Below are 22,313 nucleotides of genomic sequence, written 5' to 3' on the forward strand. Positions count from 1 at the left end.
GATCAAAAGGTTTGCAAGGTCAAGAGAAACCTTTCACTCACGTGACCCTGAACTTCATGAGGGAAGTCCTTCACACCCGGTTATTCATGTAGTGACAGGCAGATGGCGCCGATGCAACTTACATTAAACCTAAAGAGAAAAACTTCAAAAAAAAAAAAAAAGGTGAATAGATATATATATAAAACGTGATTAAATTTATGTGTATGTATAAAGATTGCATATTAGTTTGGTTTACGGGGTGTCATCTAGTCTAGGTTTATTAAAATTAGATAAAATATGAAAATCTATTTAAGCTCTACAGACTTTTTACTATTCTGTTGTCTACGTGTTGAACTGCCACATGGAAAACTTTGCTCTCCTGAAACGTGTGCAACAATGCATACACTGAAAAGTATATATCCCAAAATATAACGCTTAATTTTAATATATAACCTGAAATATGAAAGCTTAACCACATTTAATCTACCCATTATTCATCTATTTAATTATTTTTTTTACATCTCCAACCGAATCTGTCTCTATGGAAACGGGAATGTAGGTGCTTAACGTCTAGCGTGGAGTCTCGCGGCAGCTGACCGGACCCAACGCGCGCTGTCACATGCCGGTCTTTTCCTACGCTCGCGCACACACACAGGCACCTGTACGTGCTGATGGATACACACGCACACATGTGAATGTGACGACGCCCCGGTTACCTTGCACTGTTTCAGCTTTCCCATCAACCTTGCGGATGACCGAGAAGCCCCAAAAAAGGCGTGAGCCGTTGCGCGCTGCCTTCATGTGACGCATATGATACGCGCATACTATAGACCGCTAGACTTTCTGCACGTACGCCACATCACGTTGCGGCGGGTATTTATTATTAATTAATATCGTGGAGATTTTGAAACAAACGTCGGTGCGTCTATTAGTGATTTTGAAAGACATATTTTGGGCTATTTATATCATCATTTCATTGTTTCGGTTTAATTTTGGGATAACGTAGGTTTTGCATAGTTGGGGGCTTGCAAGCATTTTCACATACCAATTTTTGAAATTTTAACTTCTTGCGTATTAAGTGTGATTTTAAATGGTTCCCTTTAAAATACTTTGTACGTGTCTTTTCTTTAGCCTTTGTGTATGAAAGGGAATCTCATTCATCCATGTTTAAGCATAATTGTTTCTCTTAATGTTTATGGTTAGGTTATCACAATGCAATCAATACAGCCCGAAAAATTCTCTCTCACAGCTTCGGCTTATCAATAAAAATCAACGTTTTGCATATAGGAACTTGACGGAGGCGCATGAGGTTATGAGCCTTGGCCACGCCCATGATCCTCGTCCAATCGAACGAGGCGCCGCCACGACTTATCACCAGTTCGTTAAAACCGGTGGACGACCTCGCAGTTGCCATTCATAACGGCGGTGCGTTAAAGAGCCAGAAAGAGAACCGAAACGACACATCCAACAGGAAGCGGAATTAAAGCGCACTTAATTTATCGGCGCTTGGATATCGAATTCTCTCCCTAGCGCTTTGTTTACAGTGTCTTTGTGTTGCAATAGAGCCGCTATACTGTATTGCCGGGGCATACAGTGATACCAAAGTTGCACCAGAGAGAGATTTTTCTTCTCCAGTCTGTGTCTTTTTCCCAATGAACCCAACGCACTTGGAGACTGGTGGCGAGACAAGCATGGGATTACTTTTGTGATGTGGATTGTAATAACCTTGGAGGAAAAAATTGCTTGCCTTCTCAACAATGTGAGAAGAACTGCGTCCTGGATTTTCATATTTCTGGATATCCTGAAAATAATCGGCAACAGTTGAGAGACGCAATTGCTGGGCTTTCTCACTCGGGTGTTTTGCCCGCATGTGTGTTTTGGGACCAACATGGGTTTCTTGTTGCCCCTATAGCTCGGACCCCGTTTGAAGAATAATACTCCACTCATGTCGAACTTGCTTTCAGAGACCTTTACCAATGCGTTTGCTAGAGTCCGCCTATCGTCGGATAGGGTTTTTAAAAGATTCTTTCGCCTTATGAATTCAATCATGAACTTTGCTGTCCGCGTGCTCCAGTTATTTATTGTGACGCTTCTGTATTTCTCAGCTGTCAAGGTAAGTTTTGTATGTCTATTTATAGAGGCAGATAGAAGGGGCCATGTTGCATGGGTGATTTTTAAATAAGGTTGTTTGGCATGTCCATGCGCCACTACACTGGACGTCCTTGTCTTTCCCCTTGCGAGGTCATTGACCATTTTTTTAGCCAAGCTGTCCAAATCACCAGTGAGCACTCCACAATGGGCCATTTGAATGCTACAGACTGGTATCATCTTGGGTAATATACGCAAACAGATTGAGTCAATTTAACCGTTTAGGAAGTTTGTTGTTTATTTTGGTGAAGGCCCCATCATAGCCACATTGGTGATATTATTGCGCTTTAAAGGCGCAGTTGCGGTTTTAAAGCACAACCATATCCGACCTATGAAGATCAGACTGCACAAAAATGATGTCATATTGCCATATTTTAGCAATTAGACAATTTATGACTTTGAAAAGTTTCAGTGGCAAAATAAAACTTATTGATAAGTTGCAAGGTTTGAGCTCCAATTAGGCAGTGTAAATCAAAATATATGTCAGTGATGTTAATGAATATTGATGTTAAAGTCACAAATAAATGTGGTAGGGTTTGAAGATGCATAGAAAGCTCTAAAAATGACTAATAAGAGAAAAAGTAGAAAAGTCCACATGGCGTCTCCATGGACCTTATTAGATGTTGCGAACTGGTTTTGGACTAGGATGGCGCACGTTTACCCAAAGATTGTGCCTCTGAGACCATGTGGACTGTGAGGGTTGAGCATGCAGGTGGTAATAAGGGGTACAAATGAAAGCATTATGCAAAAAAGCAGCCCACAGACAGCAACATAATGATTTATTGGGATGGCTAACCTTAATACTGAACATCCACTATAAGGATGAGCTTTGGCATTGGAATGTAATTTAGTTATTTGTTGCATCATCTTGAATCTGGGTGCGTGGTTAATAACTAGTCAAACTCGTTAGGCCTCATTTGATTGAATAAATATATTTATGTAAACAACTTTCAAGATGCAGATCTCCGATTGTAATGTCATTTTTTTCCCACAGAGTGCCTACATACCCAAGGAGGGAGGCAGAAGCACGTATGACGGTAAGTTTGGTTCACCCCGTGATTTGACACACAAGGCCTGCAGTCTCCAAACAAAGCGCCATCTGGCGGACTGTTGCGCAAAGACGCTCTATCACATACTGATGCTGTATAGATTAGATTTACATTAGATTAGCATTTGCGACCCTGTCTGTGAAATTCAGGTTTATCTGATTATGAAACAAGGAGCAAATATTGATGTCACATATTGATTTTACTTAAATTTTAATCTTTGACATGACCCCTATTCAGTCAATGTTGTGTTTTCATAGAACGTTCTTTATGTAGGATGATTTAACAGTAAATCACTAATATGACTAGCTGGCATGGCCATATTTATTTATTTGCCAAGAACCCTGCCAAACTTATAATTGCTCAACATGTTTTTGACATTTATGTTCCTTCCTAACTGTGTTTCCACACAGATGTACTATATGCTCACACAGTTTTATGCAATTTTGTTTTTATTATTTTGAGGTAGTCTGTGTGTGAAGCATGGTTCAGAATGATACACCTGTCCATTTTCCAAACACATGAACCTCTATCCATCTCCAAATGATGCTGTTTGCCACTTATTTGAAAAATGAATTGATTTTCCTGTTTTGCAGTGGTGCGATTTGATGAGGTGTACAACAAGTCTTTTTGCCGTCCTCGAGAAATGTTGGTGGAAATTCAGCAGGAATACCCAGATGACACTGAACATATCTTTATCCCGTCCTGCGTGGTACTGACCCGCTGCGGTGGGTGCTGCAATGATGAAATGATGGAGTGCGTGCCCACTGTCACCTACAACATTACCCTGGAGGTCAGAGGGCACTGCCACAAGAATACTTAAACCTTGACTTTCAGACTTCATTACATTTTCTGTGTGAAAACTACTTAATATTGTTATTTTAATCAGTTTGTGTTTTGCATTATTTTGCAGATCAAAAGGGTCAAGCCACTTCGACATCAGGGCAACTTTTTCATGAGTTTTGCAGAACACAGTGAATGCCATTGTGGGTAAGAATCTTCACTATTATAAACACGCATGTACACATTTACCTGCTTATATCACCAAAGTGAAGCCAAGTAAACCCTCTTGTGAATCCACCCCCTTGTTTTCCCCATGACCTTTAATGTCTGCTATGACAAATGTGCTCTATATTTGTGTCTTTATATAGAAACTACACTGTATCAATGTAACCGAGGTCGACCCAACAGTGTGTTCGTGGATTTTGTTCTGGCACAACTGTATTTTTTTATTTTGTTTTGTGCTTGTCCTTTATTGTTACTGTGCGTGTACAGATCTGTTTATGTCCAAACAAACAAGTTCACTGAGGTAATGTCTTGCTTTGTTTTTGTTGTTCTTTCAGGCTAAAAAAAGACGTACCACAAAAAAGAGAAAAGTGAGTGCCATCGTTTTAGTTTGTATGTTTGTGTGTGTATGTTTGTATGGGTGCATGCATGCGTTTGCTCTTTTCCTATCATTTCTCTTTTCATCATTCATTCATTCTTTCTTGTTTTTTAATCTTTCAGTCTTTATCTCAGTCACTCTTATCTCCAGGTGTATTCCTTCCTGTTTCCTTTTTTCTCTTACTCCTTTCATCTGCTTTTCATGTTACATAAAGGCAGAAAATCTGATTATGAGAAAACAGAGCACCACATCACTGCTTTTACACATAGCAAACAAACATAATTCGGTTCTTGGGAATCTATCCACTTTTAAAAACAAAGGTGCTATGAAAGATCCATTTTTGGTTCAGTAGAAGCATTTCTTTTTTATCTTTTTATAAATTGTGCAACAGAAAGGTTCCTATGATGTTAAAGATTCTTTATGGAACCATTCAGCCAAAAATGGTTCTTCTAGGCATCATAAAGCACATTTAATATAAAAAGCGTACTTACAGTTTTAACTATTGATTAGATCTGTGTGATGTATCTTTCATTAATTATACATTTGCGATGATTTTGTATTAGCCCAGCCTTAACCAAACATATAAGCATTGCTCTTGTAAACCCCAGGGCCCGGTTGCATAAAGCACCTTAAGTTTTTCCCTTAAGTATAACACTTAAGAGGTAAATTCCCCTTAACTACGTTAAGTGTTTCACGACAGCGACCCAGGTTTGCCATTATAAAATACTATTGTTGCCATGGAGTCGCAACAGAAGGGTAATTTTTTTCTGAAACACCATTAAGTTTAAGGTAGGGCTGTCAAAAGATTAATCGCGATTAATCGCATACAAAATAAAAGTTTATGTTTGCATAATATATTTGTGTGTGTGTTGTGTGGAATTATTATGTTTATATGAATACACACATACATGTAGAAATTTAAGAAATTTTTTTTTTCTATAATTGTATTAATTTATATATAATATAAAATATATCAAAATCTAAATAAATATATAAACACATGTACATTTAAAAAAAAAAATGCATGCATGTGTGTGTATTTACATATAAAAAATAATTACACACAGTGCACACACTTAATTATGCAAAAACAGACTTTTATTTTGTATGCGATTAATCACGATTTATCTTTTCACATCCCTAAGGGAAACATAAGTGTGAACTTAACGGAAAATTACACTTAAGGTGCTTTATGCAACCGGACCCAGTCATCTACACGTGACTGAAAGATGAGCTGAGATACACTTTGACCCTCAAAGCGTTATTTGATAGACTTCCTTTTTGATCTCACCCTGTCATTGCATGTCGTATCCTAGGTTGTAAATTCAGTCGCCCCTCAGGTGCGTTAAAAGCCCTGCGAGAGCAGGTGTGCGATTTTCGCCTGCTAGTTCAATGCCCTCGTCCCGCATTCAAACGCTCCTTTTATGATCAGAGGTTCATTGAGGTGAGGGAGGGATTTGTCGTCTCACTCTAAGGCATTTTTATGTTCGCCGATAAGAGAGTTTTCTCCGTTTGTTCATGAACTCGTTTCCATTCCTCAGAGATACCGCGGCGGTCAGTCAACCCCATCTTCACTGACTCCCGCCAACCTAAGAATGTGGGCTGAAGTGTACTAAATCTTTTGTCTGATGCCTTTGCGGTTTAGAGGTTATCTCTCAGGGTTGATAAAGTTCAAATGATTTCTGGTTCTGGTAAACAAGTGTCCCTTTGACACAGAAGCTGTTCATCCGGCTGTTTACAGACCATAACATGATCGAATCTGACCTCTGAAGTGATTGAATGGCATCAAAGATAACAACCAGGCAACAAATTCCACTTTATATTGCTTGGACTTCATGACAGTTGTACGTGATCCTGTATGAACTGAATATGTGTTTAAAAACATGCACACAAGAAGTAGGGATGCACCGAAATGAAAATTCTTGTCAGAAACCGAAAACCGAAAAAGAGGAAACCAAGGCCGAAAAACCAAAACACCGAAATAAATTATTATGCCAATTATAAGTACAAATGCATTTATGGCTATTACTGTGTACTAACTTTACTAGGGGTGTGTGACTGATCACAAAACTCAAAGTTCGGATCACATTACAGTTTTTGAGGCACGGATCGGATTCTTTTTCAGATCAGCGAAAAAGGGGGTGGGGAAAATCTAAAAACAAATAAAGAAATTGAAAACATTTATCAAAAAGAACTAAGGGCAAACATTAGCATTAGGTACAGAAATCGAATTAAATGAGTTATAACACTGTCTTTTATTGTATAAATTAAATATATTATTGTTTTTAGAGCTACAGAAGTGATTTTCTCTTTGTCTTGGGTTGTTTGATTAACATTAATGACACAGACTTAAGTAGGTTAATTGAGGTTACTGACTCTTTAAATAAGCAGAGACTGGTTTCTGACTGTAATCTATACAAATGTTTTTATTAGAAAAAGAATACTTTGGAGATCATTTTGTTTATATGTGCCCTGTAAATAACAGAAAGATTTTACATTCGCTTGTATGCGTCTCACTCGTGTGTGCACTATTAAGGGCACTTAAATGCGTGCGCACACAGAGACCGAGGGCAAATCCCAAACAGCCCAGCATGAAAACGTTACTTGTTTTTCATTGCTTTATTCGGCCAATGTATGTTAATGGACTACAGTATGAGACACATTTGCGCGACTCTCTCTTAAGTTTACACACCAAGAGTTCTGATCTTTGAAGGGCGTACTCACTGTGATGATCACGTCTTTAGCGCCTTTTTGCGGTTAAATACATCCACACCGCATACATGTTGCCAGTGTCAGCGCCACGAGCGGGCCCTAGGGGGCATGGCCCGGCCACTTGAGTCACTGTGCCCCCTTACTTCTCAAAATAACAATGAACTTAATAATTAAAAAAATGTGATGCAAATACATTTGGTTATACAATGAATACTGCTTAAAATTCGGAGTATAATTAATAAAAAATAATAATTAAAATACTAACCCACAATGCAATGCTAACATAGTCAGCCAGTTACATACACGCAGCCACTGTCACGTTCGGGGGCTCAATCGCCATGCGTGAGAACTAATTTTCTGTCTAAATAATGTATACTTGTAAGTCTTGGCATTTGAGCAAGACGAAGAAATTTCGCGACAAATAAAAGGACCCTCTTAAAAAGTTTTTAAAAGTCCTCTCGTCGCCTGCAGCTCTTCTGAAGGTAAAACGCATAGTTCATTCTGGTGTTAGATATGTCAGTAACATTGTTTTCTTTTGCTATTTGGTTATGTACTGGTCTTTATGATTTGCGTGAGTTATCCAGTATTGCACTTTAACGTCTTTATAAGTTATGGTTTTACTACAGTGAGGGATTTATTTAACAACTTGGCTGGCTGTAACAATCCCGCTAATTTCACGGCTAGTTGCTATATGATTAAATATATAGACATAACATTTTGATTTGATGTCTTTTATTAGCTTATTTTAAAGAAATACAAACCTTCTGGGAAAACATTTCCAGACGCGTTAAAACAAGTTAAAAGTCAAAAGACGAACATTCGGTTTAATCATTGTAAATACAATCTCATATAGGTGATTAATTATGCATATTTATTCTGTATTAATTCGTAACTGTCTCTGTTAACGTGACTCGCTCGCAGTACCCGGGTTAGGCTGTGTTTCAGGCGGTTGTTCAAGGAATAAAATACCTTTTGAATGTTGCGACTGGCCAATCAGTACCAAGCATTTTACAGTGCCATGTAGTAATAATAATAATAAAATAATAAGATGAACCAGGTGCCCCCACAGTAAAACAGGAGGCCCGCTCATTCTGTATTCTCTGGCGCCGACACTGCATGTTGCTTCAGACAAGCACGTGCAGGTCGCGGTTTCTGTTTGCGTCATCACAACATTTCGGCCATATTGTTTCGGTGCAAAAGTCTTTCGGCCGAAAACCGAAAATGCTCATTTGGGCCATTTTCGGACCAAAAATGTTGGTGCCCGAATATTCGGTGCATCCCTAACAAGAGGGTTTTGCACACAAAAGCTAGTTTGAGATTATTGCCTATGTGTCCGAGAACAGAAGTCAAGGTCTTCCTACAATCCTGTCAGTGAATAATTCCCAAATGGCTGTTTTTTGTTTTTGTTCTTCAGTTATTGGTGTTGACATTGGTCAATGAAAAACTTAAATTGGTCGTGCACTAATGCAAATAACCAAGCTTGGCACATGCTTTATCGGTTAGTAGTAAGATTGCATGATAGAAGGGAAAGTTCACATTCCTGTTTTCCAGTTGGCTGAAGTGATATGCCCGGGCATTTTATAACCCCTATAATAATGAACTTTTAGAGATACTGTAAGTGTTGCCGACCGTTAGACGCCACTCATATGTTCGCAAGGAGATTTGGCTCACTTATTTGTTCCTGTTTTGTAACTTACATTATAGCGCCAGCTGGGAAATCTGCTCACATCGGTAAAGCTTTGAAGATTTAGTGTCTTGTTTATTTATCCAAAACTCCATGTGAGTGAAATTCCAGAGCACTGACAGACCCATCACCCATCATTTCCAATCCATGTCTTGCATCCTGGGAGTTTGCTGTTGTCTCAGGCACTCATACAACAATAAGAAGAGACAGATGAGTTTTACTAGGATGTGTATTGGCATTTCCATCTGGATCATGTTTGACTGCAAACTGACTGTGTGGCTGATCTGTTGCAACAACCCGGATTCAGTGTCTGTTTGTCGATGTTCTTTTTGTTTGTCATGTTCCCTTTCCAGAAAACCTCGGAAGGGCAAAGGCCAAAAGGGAAAGGGAAAGAAAAACCGCGAAAAAAAACAGGATTTGTACGTCACCTCTGCGTTCGCCTCCTCTCACCTGCACCTCAGTGTGGCACTCTTGGTCGTCAAATTAATATGGGAGGAGATATGTTGCCTCCTTTAATTAGAAAATTCCTGTCCAATGTTAATTGCCATTAAACTATAAACTCCTCCCCTATTTAATTCAAACTGACAATCTCACCAAACCTTACAGAAACCTCACTAATGCCTGAAAAACATGCTAAACAATTAACACGATCAGGTTTTGGACAAATTGTTTCAGATCATTTTACATAAATTTTATCTAGCACAAACCCATAGAGCGCAACTGTTTAAATTTTTTTTTAAATAAATTAAATAAAAAAAACTGTCTTTTTTCTAAAACTCACAAATAATTTGATTTATACAATTGATCTATGGATAAGTGGGATTTTTTACTTCCGAAGCCCTACTGTTGCGATCTATAGGTTGTGCAACACGCCTCGATAAATCAAGCTCTGTGATTGGAGGAGAGGTAGCTGACACGCTTGCTGACCACACCCACTCAAGCATGGCTTTCAGTCAATGGTACTAATTTATCACAATATTTGTGTTGGAATCACTGCAAGTTTGTGCCGATTCCTGTTTTGTAAATGTCTTGTTTTTTTCCCATTGTGTTAAGACTTACCAACATCTTCACACTGGTACTGTGCTTTCTGTCATATGAGAAGAATTGTGTGAGCTGTTTTTTCATTGCTGTGAGTTTGTCCATGTCCCGCTGTGTGAGATCTGCCTCAGTGTTACGCAAGTCAAACAGCCTGTTTGCTTTGGTGAATCTCCCAAGAATTAAGAAATGTTACTGAAGGAATGCAGGAACGAGTGTTCCTTCATTCTTTTATTGACATTTCTCAATTCTTAAGATTATGGTATAATCTCTGATTTTTGAAGGCAGTGACAATTTTGTTTTACTTTAATTTTGAGGCTTTAGCATCCAAACCCAGAGTTGTTGTTGTTATTATTATTATTATTATTATTATTATTATTAGCTTGACAGCCCCCATTTACTTTCCTTTTGCATTCAGCCCAAAGTATATTCAGTTTTTTTTATGTGTACATGCATGGTCAACCGCACAGCCTTGCAGAACATAGTTTATTTGACTCGTACATATACACAGACCTTTGACGCATGCGCATTGCGACAAAATGCATACCCCTCCTGGGCTATATACTACACTCTCCTATACACGCATGCGCAGCAACAAAAACCTGGCAGTGCGCGTACATTACGCGGATACTGTGTGGACCCTCATGTATGCATAAAAACAGACTATACTACTACCTTTGAGGTCGAAGGATAGTCGACCATTATTAACATGTACGCAAGGGTGTGCAACACCTGATTTATGAAACCCCACGTGCTTGTATGCGTTGGTCACGCATGCGCCTACAAGAGAATGTAGTATGTAGCCCAGAAGATGCATTGCATTTTATCGCAATGTGTAAGCATCGAATGGCTGTGCACGTGTACAAGTCAAATAAACAACACTTTGCAAGTCTGTGCATTCAACCGTGAGAGTACATACGTTTGCATTAACATAACAGACTATACTCCAGGCTTTACATGGCAGAAAGTAAAGTTGACAATGACATAAGAGTGAGTAAAAGCTCAGTAATGAAATCTGACAATATTTCAGTAATGTCTTCACAGCAAGGCATTTTCTTTGCAACAAAACCATTCAAAACTGCCAAATAAAACATAGAAAATGGCTGACTGCGCACTGTGTGAGTTAAAAACAGAGGAACATGAGCAAACGTTTCAGCAGATTTCTATTCTCAGTGCTCAATATACAACAAACAAGCGCCCTCTTAGAAAGACAAGCAATTAGAATCCATCAGCTGAGTCCAAGTATCACAATCATCAATTAGCGCCGATGGCAATCAATTACCATAGAGGAGTCTAACAAAACATAAACTATAGAAACATAGGGGAGAGGGGGGTTGATTGGCACACTTTTTACTCTGCCATATTTCTCAGTCATGTTATATGTTAAAAAGGTCTAACCCCAGTAACAACAGTAAGGTTAAGATCTCCGCTAATTATCAGATACATTTAATGTTCACAAATGATTCCTACATTTTTTTTAATTCCTCATTAAAGTCATGTTGTGCACCTGTGCCAACCAGCCCCAGTATGGTGGTTGGTTGTCACAGATGCTATAGTTACAAAGAACATGGTGACAAATATAAAGAACATAAGCATTAAATTCAAAAAGCAGAAAAACATTCCAAAAAATTTCTGCCCATTTCTGCCAAATTATTAACCGTGTGTGTGTGTGTGTGTGTGTGTGTGTGTGTGTGTGTGTGTGTGTGTGTGTGTGTGTGTGTGTGTGTGTGTGTGTGTGTGTGTGTGTGTGTGTGTGTGTGTGTGTGTGTTGTTTGTGTATGAGTGGCACTAAAGACAAACTTCCCCAGGACGGCTACTCCCATAAAACGCAAAACAAACTAATTTATATTCATTTGAACTAAACAACAGTTTGTATGTTTTGTGTGTGTGTGTGTGTGTGTGTGTGTGTGTGTGTGTGTGTGTTTGTGTGTGCGCGTGTGTGGTGAGTGGCACTGAAGCCAAACTTTCTCAGGCCAGCTATTCTCTTAAGACACCCCAGACAGTTATTATATTTATAAATATACAACATATAATAGTATTACTAAAATATGATGATGTATATATATATATATATATATATATATATATATATATATATATATATATATATATATATATATATATATATATTATTACTACTATATACTGTATTATGTTATATATATTATAATACAATATTTATTATTTTTAACATACGTTAATTGTGTGTGTGTGTAAGTTTATGTGTGTGTGTAGTATTTGTAGTAACAGAAATAATGCAGTATGCACATGTGTCAACCAACCCCCAAATCAGTAGGTGTGTTCGACTTCATGCGGCGCTGCGCAGACCGATCGGCGGCTGACTTGAAGCAGTGCATTCCGGTTAGTATTTTTGTCCGACTTCAGCTGGCGCTGCAGGCACGTGACTGTGTCATATGGTTTTTAAGTACCGCGAGAGCAACCCAGTCTCACCCCATGGCGTCAATATTTGACGACACTTGACCATGCGTTAATATGTTGACAAGGAGGGTATACCTTTCGCGTCATTTTTTGACGAACTGGGGACTTCAATACTACTAAGTCCGTTGCATTATCTTTCCTATTTTCTTACCATTTTCGCGTCGGTTTAGGGTTAGATTTACATAATGACATCCCTACCCAAACCTAACTCTAACCCCAACGCCAGGTGACAACTGTTTAATTTCGCGTATCTAACTCTAACCCCAACGCCAGGTGACAACTGTTTAATTTCGCGTACACTGTTTAATTTTGCGTAATCTAACCCTAAACCGACGCGAAAATGGTAAGAAAATAGGAAGGAGAATGCAACGGACGTAATAGTATTGAAGTCCCCAGATCGTCAAAAAATGACGCGAAAGGTATACCCTCCGCGTTAACATATTGACGCATGGTCAAGTGTCGTCAAATATTGATGCCATGGGGTGAGACTGTGTTAGCGAGAGCGTTTAGAGAGTAGCCGACTAGCTCAGCCGGTAAAGCTTCTCCAGAGCGGCTGCCCGGAGTTGTGATGACGTAACAGCTTTACGTGATTCGTCGCCTCACTGATGACAACGATCACGTGCGTTTCAAGTTTAATCCAACCTTTAGTTCCACTAATAAACATTATAAATTCATGTTTTAAAACAGGAAAAAACACTTTAATATGCTAAAATATGTTATATTGTGTAGTGTAATAAAATGACAATAACAAACTCTATTGGTATTTTAATAATATAGGCTTGTTTCCCGTTATTTTTGGGTATACAGTATAAGCAGCAATTAAAATATTCGATACAAAATGTTTCTGGTATTAAAATGTTTGTTTTATCAAATTCAGCATCTAATTCACTTCATTTGCGATTAAAAACAAGGAAACACGGCGCACACGTCACTACGGCAAGCAGCAGGTGTCCTGCTTGACGGCTCCGTCTTCAGTGCCTCCCTCGACTGCAAGCGGCAAACCTTGCCGATCGGTCTGCGCAGCGCCGGATGATCTCGAACACACCTAGTGTGTCAACCAACCCCACCCACATTAGGACACACCAATTAACTGAAATGATGTTAGCCACCTAGAATCACTCATCAGAAACTTTTAAATTTCATGTCAATATAGGTGATCCTATCTCTATCAACTGAAATCCTTACATTTTATATATCTCTATCTATCATTGTCCCCACACTAAATACATTTTAGAACTCTGTAAAATATAAAAGCTATCCACACCTCAACAGTTAGTGGCCATTCAATGATTTTGGTAAATGGGTGTGTTCAGGTCAAGAGGGCAGTCATTTTAATGTCAGATTTTTGTGGCAGCGCCCTTTAGTGTACTGTAATTAAACTGTGTGCCAACCAACCCTTGACACAACCAGCCCCGCTATCCCCTACATACAAAAATAAAGTTTAATAAATAAATCACAGAAAACAAGAAAGTTTAAGTTCTTCATTCATACCATCAGGAAATAAAGATTTAAAGTCAAAGATCCAAAAGGCCTTCATTTGCAACCGTTTCTTGTCTCTATCTCCACCCAGGAACTTCATATTGGTCAAAGAATTTTTGCAAGATTGAATTGATGATAAATGGGAGATGTATCGTCCCGTCTACGAATTGCACTTGTATGTTCAATCACTCTGGTGCGTACTGCACGTGTGGTTTTGCCAACATAATATATAGCAAGGAACATGGACAAATAATAATATAAATCACATATGTACTCTTGCAAGTTATCAATTGTTTGATCTAATATGTTTTTTGTGTACGAGGAGGATGTATAAATTATTGACATTTGACATATTTTGTGGAAGAAATTCATCTGTTGCATGGAAAATTACCCTGGGCATCAATTAGAGTAGTCTTAGAAGAGACATGAGTGTCTGCATGAACAAGTTTATCCCCTTGGACTAGAACTCCTAGAAGAAACACAAAGTTTTCTTAATGAACAAAGTAGTAGTTAATGAAAAACATTTAGTAACTGAGGATCACTTTGAATAATGTGCCAGTGACTGTTAATAATTCTCCTAATATCATTGCTCAATGGACTAAATGTAGATTTAAAAACACAAGAATAGCTTTTCTTATTTTTATTTACAACCGAGTTACTTTCTTCCCGTTCCTGTACACTACGAACTTTTTAAAGTGCAGTATCACGCCATTTATTGGGATATCCAAGTGATTTAAAATCTAAATATATAGATTCTAGGCTTTAGCATCACAATAATTTTTCCTAGAGCAAATACAATGAAGTCTTAAAAATTGACTTTAGGGTAACCTACGTTGTAGAGGAGTTGGATGGGCACTGGTAGCATGAAGGAGACTTTTCTTAGCTGTGTCTTTTCTATAAAGAGAGGAAACGATATACAAGTATCCAAGAAACAGACATTTGTAAATAACAAAACAATAATCAATGTACCTTTTAAACAAAATAATATTTAAAAAAGGATTGTTATTAAAACATATTTATCCTCCAGAAAGCCAAGATATAAATTGGTATAGTTGGGCCCCAAAGTATCCCCTACACTGTAAAAAAAATCCGTAGAAATTACAATGTTATTGTAGCTGGGTTGCCGGTAATTTACCGTAGATTTAAATTTGTTATTTACTGGCAATAGTTTGTCCAGAGTTAAATAAATTTGAAATATTAACAACTCTTTATCTTTACAGAATAAAACTATAAAATAACAGCCTCATGCAAAGCATTCTGGGAACCAGAAATCATCATCAACCTTTTTCTGTTTTTTGCTCCAGATTTTGTTTCCCAGAATGTTTTGCCTGATGCTGTTTTTTTTTAGTTTTACTCTGTAAAGAAAAATACTTGTAAATGTTCATTTAACTTTGAACAAAATGTTGCCAGTAAAAAACATAAATGTAAATCTACGGTAAGTTACCGGCAACCCAGCTGCAATTTCTACGGATTTTTTTTTACAGTGTATGGCAGTGCCCTCAATCTGTAAATAATACTGGTTTTCAAATAAGAAATAATTTTTGGTGAGAGCCTTTCAATGATAAATTTAGAGGGAAGACCATCATCTTCAACACCTTCATGATGTATAATTCAAGAGACAGCAGATGTCCTCCAGTGTTTATCAATTATTCATATTGTTGAGCAGTATGTAATACTTGCTACTATGGATGTGACTTCACTATATACCAACACTCCACATCGTAAATGTCTATTGGCCTTAAAACATTTTGATTTACGTGTTGAAGATGATGGCCTTCCTTCTACATTTGGCCTTCCGTCTACAAATGTTGTACTTTTTGTACTTTCTAGACTTTTTTTGTCATTTTGGGTTCAGTGTGCGGTCAGCCAGTTTCTTTGTTTTGTTCTACATATCTTTTTTGGTTTCTGAAGGAACAGATTGACAAACTGAGAGTGCATTAATTTTCTCAAAACTGCCAAATACAAATGATTGCAGTATGATTTAAAACTATATAAAGTTGTTTCATGCCCAGACATTACATCTGGTGTCAACAGACCTTCAGATCAGGTTAACACTGTGTCCTAACTAGACGCGACGCATGACTGCGACGCATGTGATAAAATGTATCTTTTAATGTTAATCAAAGTTTTTGTCCTAACCAGCAGCCGTGATGCGATGCGCAACATTTCTGTTTTAGAAACGGTTTCTGCGATGGCTGACGGCTCCACCAATAGAAAGATCTCATTCAATGAAAGTTATGGCCATTATGAATATTAATCATTAAATATGGACCAAGATAGACTGTTACACATTTAAACACAGAAATATATAACAAATACCTCAAGTTGCACAAGAAAAGCCATATACATGTTGAGGATGCTTCTTTTTATACCTGTTCGCTCCATGGCTGGGTGCGAGAGAGGAATAAACAACCAATCAGAACAGTTTTGATATGTGTTTTGTGATTGATTGCCCCCCCCCCGTTCAGTATATACATCGCCGGAATCATATCACGTTGGTCTAATTAGGACATGGTGTAAGATGTAAAATCAGATTACGACTGGTTTTGTTAAGACCTCTAAACAACTTTGTACTATATATTTCAATTGTACCGATGACCCAACACAGCAAGATGCAATAAACAAATGCTCTGTAATCTCATGCACTGTGCTTTCTCTGGCTTTTATTCCAGTGTGCTTTTACTGTTTTCCTTTGACATTACGCCATTAAGAATGCGTGTGAGGACATGAGAGAAACTGAATAGTGTCAATGTTTTGAGCTTGCAGCTGCATGGCCGCATCCCGCCTAACATCAGCTTATCCTTTTCTACAAACTCCCTCTCAGAACACCATAAAGGGGCAACCACGGGACCACCTGGGTGGAATAAAAACGCACTGCTTACTGGTTGTCAGAAACTCACCAAGTGCCTGTGTTGGCATCATGTGTGTGTTTAATGTAATAGTAATAGTTATGTGTTAGCAGTAATCTCCCTCGTCCCCCTTCTCTCCCTCTCTCTCGCCTTCTTTCTTTCTCCTCAGTACTCAATGTGAGCCCTGCTGTAGCACATGTTCAGAGAGGAGAAAAGAGAGGTTTCGTCAAGACCCAGAGACGTGTTTGTGCTCCTGTAAGAACACAGAAGCCGACTGCAGGTCTCGACAGCTTGAACTCAACGAAAGAACCTGCAGGTTTGTGTTTGTCTTTAAATAGATTTAAATAAACACACCGAAAGCCCTAATACTGTTGTGCTCTTGTGCCTGAAAATTTTGAATGATTCAATTTTGGTCTAAGAATAACAACTGATGGCACACATAAACAGTTGTTAGTAAAATTTCTTTATTTCTTTAATTCTTTAATTCTTTCTTTAATTTCCATATATTGATGTTTTTTGTTGTAAATTATAGTTTTTTTGTGAATTACCATTATTATGGTGATCAGTGTTTCCTTTGGTATGTATGCACTACAACTCATTGTATTTCTCTCCACTATAAGTTCATAAAATGTTTTTTAGACTATAAAAATAGTATAGGAACACATGGTGCAGACGCATTTTAGGGGACCCAAGTTTGAATCCCGGCTTGCCGATCCCACACCCAAAAAACACATGTATTGTTGAAGAACATAACCTTTATTTGTAAGAATGCATAATTACACATTTAATGAAGACTTTTAAAGAATCCACAACACAAGCTGTTTCTGCGTATCTGATGTTAATCTGGAGTACCTATAGACAGTGTTGGGAATGTTACTTTAAAAAATAAATTAGTTATTTTCTATATATTAACTAATTACCAGGGAAAGTAACTATTGCGTTACTTAAAAAAGATGTTCAAATATTTTAAATAACTTTGATGCCCCCAATATTAAATCTGTTAAATGAATAAAATTGATACTAAAGAGAAACCACTTATTTTGTAGCAGCATGTGATGATGTGAGGTGCTTCATTAGATCAGACTTGCCAGATTGTCTGGTTGGCTAATGATGGAAATTAAGCCAATCACCATCAGCTATGTGGTTGTCCCACCCCAACACACTTAGAAAAACATTGCCTATCTGGCTGAGAGAGAGAGCCTACTCGGGTGAAAATCGCTTCAGTGAGATCAATTATAGTAACATGCAGCATTTTAATGTCAGTAACGGTAACGGCAACAGTGTTATAACGGGGGAAAGGTAATTTATTTGATTACTCGTTACTGAAAAAAAATAAAGTCGTTAGTAACGCCGATTACTTATAACCCTGTTGTTCCCATCACTGCCTATAGAGTTGTATTACATCATTCATATCTCTGAAGAGTCTTTAGTTTTATCAGATTTATAAAAGACGGATCAGCTTTACCGATTCTTTCCGATAACGTACGAAAAAATTTGGAAGGAGGAGTTAAGAACTGTGGGAGTCGTGAGTCGAACACTTTATACAACACTGACTGGATAACTTATGATTCACTACATGTTCATGTCATTTTTATAATATGCACTTACTAGGGATGTGCATTTATGTCATTTTTTCATTTCGATTAATCCATAGGTCTGAAGAACGAGTACTGGATTAACTGGGGGCGGGGCAATCAAAGGGTCGGGGCGTACACGTCATGGTGAAAATGAAAATATTTTTATTAAAAACACTCAAATAAAACTTAATTTCGCAGAAAATATGACAGAACAATGAACACATATTAGATTTTTAATGAATTAAATGTTTTTAACAGAAACCTCTTACAGGAAAAGCTGCTTGATGAAGGGAAACTAAAGGGTTAATAATCACAAACCGAAGGGCTTTCTATAAGACGCATACTGCATAATATTAAGCCTTTAAACAAAATAAATTTACAACGTGCATCTATCTGCATAAGATGCAAGACTTCAACTAAGTTTTCAACTAAGTTATCTAAAAAAAGAAATGAAAGTTTAACTCCCTTTGTGGATGTGCATCATAAACGGCGCACTTTTAAACACGTCCAGTCAAAGCACAAGCTTCATAACATTAAGCAGCTTTAAGTCTTTTGCTATTATTTTAGTGTTTGGCTGTGTCGTGTCGTCCTCTTACCTCAGTTAAGATGTAATGTTAATGCTCGTATGGCTCTCTGGTTTCTCTTGACATTTGATGTTTAAATATGAGATGATAACCCATTGAACTTTTGACGGCGCTGTACATTTTGCACCTGACTGACTGTATTTCCGAAAATCACGGCCTCCCTTTTAAACCATAGTGCCTCAGTGATGTGAGGCGTGGCCGGCTTCACGGGATTGGCGGGCTGCCGCGCATTGCGCGGATCGGCGGGTTGCTGCGGTGCGATCGCGCGGAATTATCTGTTTGTTTTTTAATCATGCATGGTAATGTTACTGATGTCATACGTCGGTCAGCGTAGCTCGACACGACCTCAAACACGTATCTTCAGACCCAGTCTTTACTACCACATGCGCTTGTAACGCTAACCAGACATCCAAATGCCGCCATATCCACAATAAATAAACCCACATGATCATCGTTTTTCATGATCGATCATCAATGCCACGTTCGAGTACTCGAGCAATCAAGTACTCGTGCCCATCCCTAGCACTTACATGTCTTTTTTCAACATAACATAGAAGTCTTGCTTACCCCATGCAACTCATGACCCGGTTGGGACGTTTCAAGGAAATCCAGTGTTAAATAAAGACACATTCAAAACTCAGCTGCTACCCCAGACAAACAAACTAAATCCATTGTTTCCATTATGCTGGCTTACTTCTCCTTACATCCAAAAACACATTTCTTCTTTTTAACCCTTGATATAAAACAAAGCTGTCACGTGTAATGTTAAGAGACTTTTGTGAAGACCTTCAAGTGAGAATTTCATATGCATACAGATGCCATCTCATTCCCCATACAAATGTTTTCTCTCTTTCTTAGATGTGACAAACCAAGAAGGTGAACCAAACAGAGGTCCTCTCAGGCCGAGAATGAACACTGGCATGAAGGAATATTTCACCAATAATACACAGCACTTTGAATTTTGAGCTATCGTCCCCTTATCATTGAGCCATCACCGAGAGAATGAAGTTGAATGGGAGGGGGGTTGAACGCTTAATGAATTGTGGTCTGTATATTTTCATAATTAGTTTGTGTATTAAGTGGACTGAGAGACTCAAAGCACAGGATTTGAGTTGCTGCTAAAGGGTCTCAAGCAATGGCCTGCGAAAACGTTTCTGATTGTGACTGGCGTGCGTAAACTCATAAACAAACTCAACGAGAAACATCACTGGATTTGGGTCTACTGTGTGTTTTTTATGTAAATCTCAACATCAGCAAAAGCAAACAAACAAGTCATTTTTTAAAGGCTGCGACAAAACAGCGTTCATCGAGAGTGTAATCATTCCTTTTAGTTTGAAAACAGTGAGCACAATGTTCACGTTTTTGGAGATGGACACATGACTGTAAGATTTCCACATTTGGGAATTCGGAAGACTGAACTGATTCTGCTATTGGAATGTCACACAGTATTGCCATGGGAACCCACTACTGTGGTAAATGTTTGCACCAAACTGTAACCTTGAACCAGGCAAATCCATGAAGATGTTGGCCACATTCACTCATCAAAGGTACATTTTTTTCGACAAGTTTGGAAACCACTTTGAGCAGATCATGCAACCACACTACTAAGGATCTGAGAGGATAAGTTTTCCTCTGGATTTTCAGAAACTTTCTTTTGTTCACCCCAAACAATTCAGTAATTTATAATTTTCCAGTATTCTATCTCTTTGTATTTAATTTGATCTATTTATGTTTAGTGTTAACATGAATCCTCTCACCCCTTCTGTCTGCAAATCTCCACGGCTCTCCATAAGACAAAAAGCTTTTTTCCCATTCATTATTTGTAGATGAACAGAGAAACATTCCTAGAACTAATGAGTGCCAACTGCCTTGAATTTCCCAACATGCTGCAAATATATGTGTGTGTGTGTGTGTGTTACTCGCCATTCTACAAAGAATTTGTGATCTTGTGTGTTTATGAGGCTCTTGTTTGTGCGCATGTGTTGAGTACGTGTTGGTCTGTGAGTGCGACATGCTGTTGAATATTAATAGCAGACAAATGTATATACAGGCCACCTAGAGCTGCCTAATGATTAGTCACGACTAATTGTTTGCAGAATAAAAGTTTTTGTATACATATTGAATATGTGTGTAATGTGTATAATAATTATGTATATATAAATGCACACATGCATGTATATATTTAAGAAATATTTGCATGTGTATAAACATGTGTACATTTACATATAATTTATATCATAATAAATAAGTATAAATATTTATTATATCAATATTTTTATCTTAAAAATATACATACATGTGTTTGTATTTATATATATACATAATATTGGTTGATGTACTGTGTGTAATAATTATGTAAACAAAAACTTTTATTCAGCAAACAAATAATCGTGACTTATCATTAGGCAGCCCTAGGTCACACACATGCCATCATTATTTTTGGCTAGAATAAGATCTAATTTTATGCCCAACAGTGGTCTGATGTTATTAGAAATGTCCTGTTTAAGCATTATTTATTTACTCCTGTAAATATTAACATCTGTGTAATCTAGTAAAACATATATTTATTTTCGCATTTTATTGCCCTTTTCTATAAAACTTTGTTTGAGAAATCACTTTTTTTGATGTGTCGCTACAATTCGGTAAAACAACTTGAATATCGCAGAAGCTACAAATATATATTTTTAGATATTTATTATTATTATTATTATTATTAACAGAATAGTATTTAGGTTCTTGTCTGGACATTTTAAAGCTAAAATGCAACCTTTAAATCAGTATGCTATTTATAATGTATTTTGTATTATATTATAAATTGAACGATAATCTGAGTAACTGTACATGTCTCATTGTATCAGCAGCACTTATTGTACAGTATTGTATTGGTTTCTTCCAGTTTGTCAGTGTTTTGTGTTTTTAGGCTAAATATCAGGACATTTCAAGGCCACTGTTCTAGATCACTGACTCAGAGTTCATAATGAGCTGCAGGGGTCCCGCAAGGTTCCTTCCTCGGATTTTGACTGTTTGCCTTCTCTGTCTGCTTAAGTTCCAGCCTTTAAGCTATATTTAATGGAAAATCACCACTGTATTTTAATGAGTGCAATAACATTCGTTAAAATTCATTCCAAAGCGGCAGAAACAAAATTGCTTGCGTTCCTGGAATATAACTTAATCTCATTATACCTGCTGGACAAGTTGTTAGTTCTTGATAAATTGCACATTTTCTAAGACAATTTAATAAGACTGTATATGTTCATACCATGAATGTAAAATCAAATGCGTGCTAATACTACAGACAATGGTGGTTTTATTTGTTGCTTTAGATGTTGCTGCAATATCGAATAGAGTTTGGTTGGCTGCACCAATGCGGATTCCATTTAACAATATTTTTTCTCTG

At 37.6% G+C, this 22,313-nt stretch overlaps 1 protein-coding gene across 3 annotated transcripts; it reads left to right on the forward strand.

Moving 5' to 3' along the window:
• The first annotated feature begins 1,087 nt into the window (after positions 1 to 1,087).
• On the forward strand, positions 1,088 to 21,531 carry vegfab (vascular endothelial growth factor Ab). 3 transcript variants are annotated; one of them, XM_065264196.2, is made up of 8 exons: positions 1,110 to 2,092; positions 3,122 to 3,164; positions 3,770 to 3,966; positions 4,087 to 4,163; positions 4,517 to 4,549; positions 9,307 to 9,372; positions 16,925 to 17,071; positions 19,775 to 21,531. In XM_065264196.2, exons 1-8 carry the CDS (start codon positions 1,925 to 1,927, stop codon positions 19,794 to 19,796), a joined length of 753 nt encoding a protein of 250 aa, XP_065120268.2. In that variant the 5' UTR covers positions 1,110 to 1,924; the 3' UTR covers positions 19,797 to 21,531. The 3 variants fall into 3 exon arrangements, with proteins under 3 accessions (XP_065120270.2, XP_065120268.2, XP_065120269.2); XM_065264198.2 differs by lacking the exons at positions 9,307 to 9,372; positions 19,775 to 21,531 and adding an exon at positions 10,007 to 10,082 and having other exon boundaries at positions 1,088 to 2,092; positions 16,925 to 17,065; XM_065264197.2 differs by lacking the exon at positions 9,307 to 9,372 and having other exon boundaries at positions 1,294 to 2,092.
• The last annotated feature ends 782 nt before the right edge of the window (positions 21,532 to 22,313 follow it).

This window comes from Paramisgurnus dabryanus, chromosome 1 (genome assembly GCF_030506205.2).
Source record: "Paramisgurnus dabryanus chromosome 1, PD_genome_1.1, whole genome shotgun sequence".
NCBI classification, from domain to species: Eukaryota; Metazoa; Chordata; class Actinopteri; order Cypriniformes; family Cobitidae; genus Paramisgurnus; species Paramisgurnus dabryanus.

Bases quoted from the DNA above. Each gene is read 5' to 3' on its own strand.
- vegfab (XM_065264196.2), top strand. From the start codon at position 1,925: ATGTCGAACTTGCTTTCAGAGACCTTTACCAATGCGTTTGCTAGAGTC. The intron at 3,165-3,769 runs GTAAGTTTGGTT...CCTGTTTTGCAG, and splicing joins AGGCAGAAGCACGTATGACG to TGGTGCGATTTGATGAGGTG. The intron at 4,550-9,306 runs GTGAGTGCCATC...TTCCCTTTCCAG, and splicing joins GTACCACAAAAAAGAGAAAA to AAAACCTCGGAAGGGCAAAG.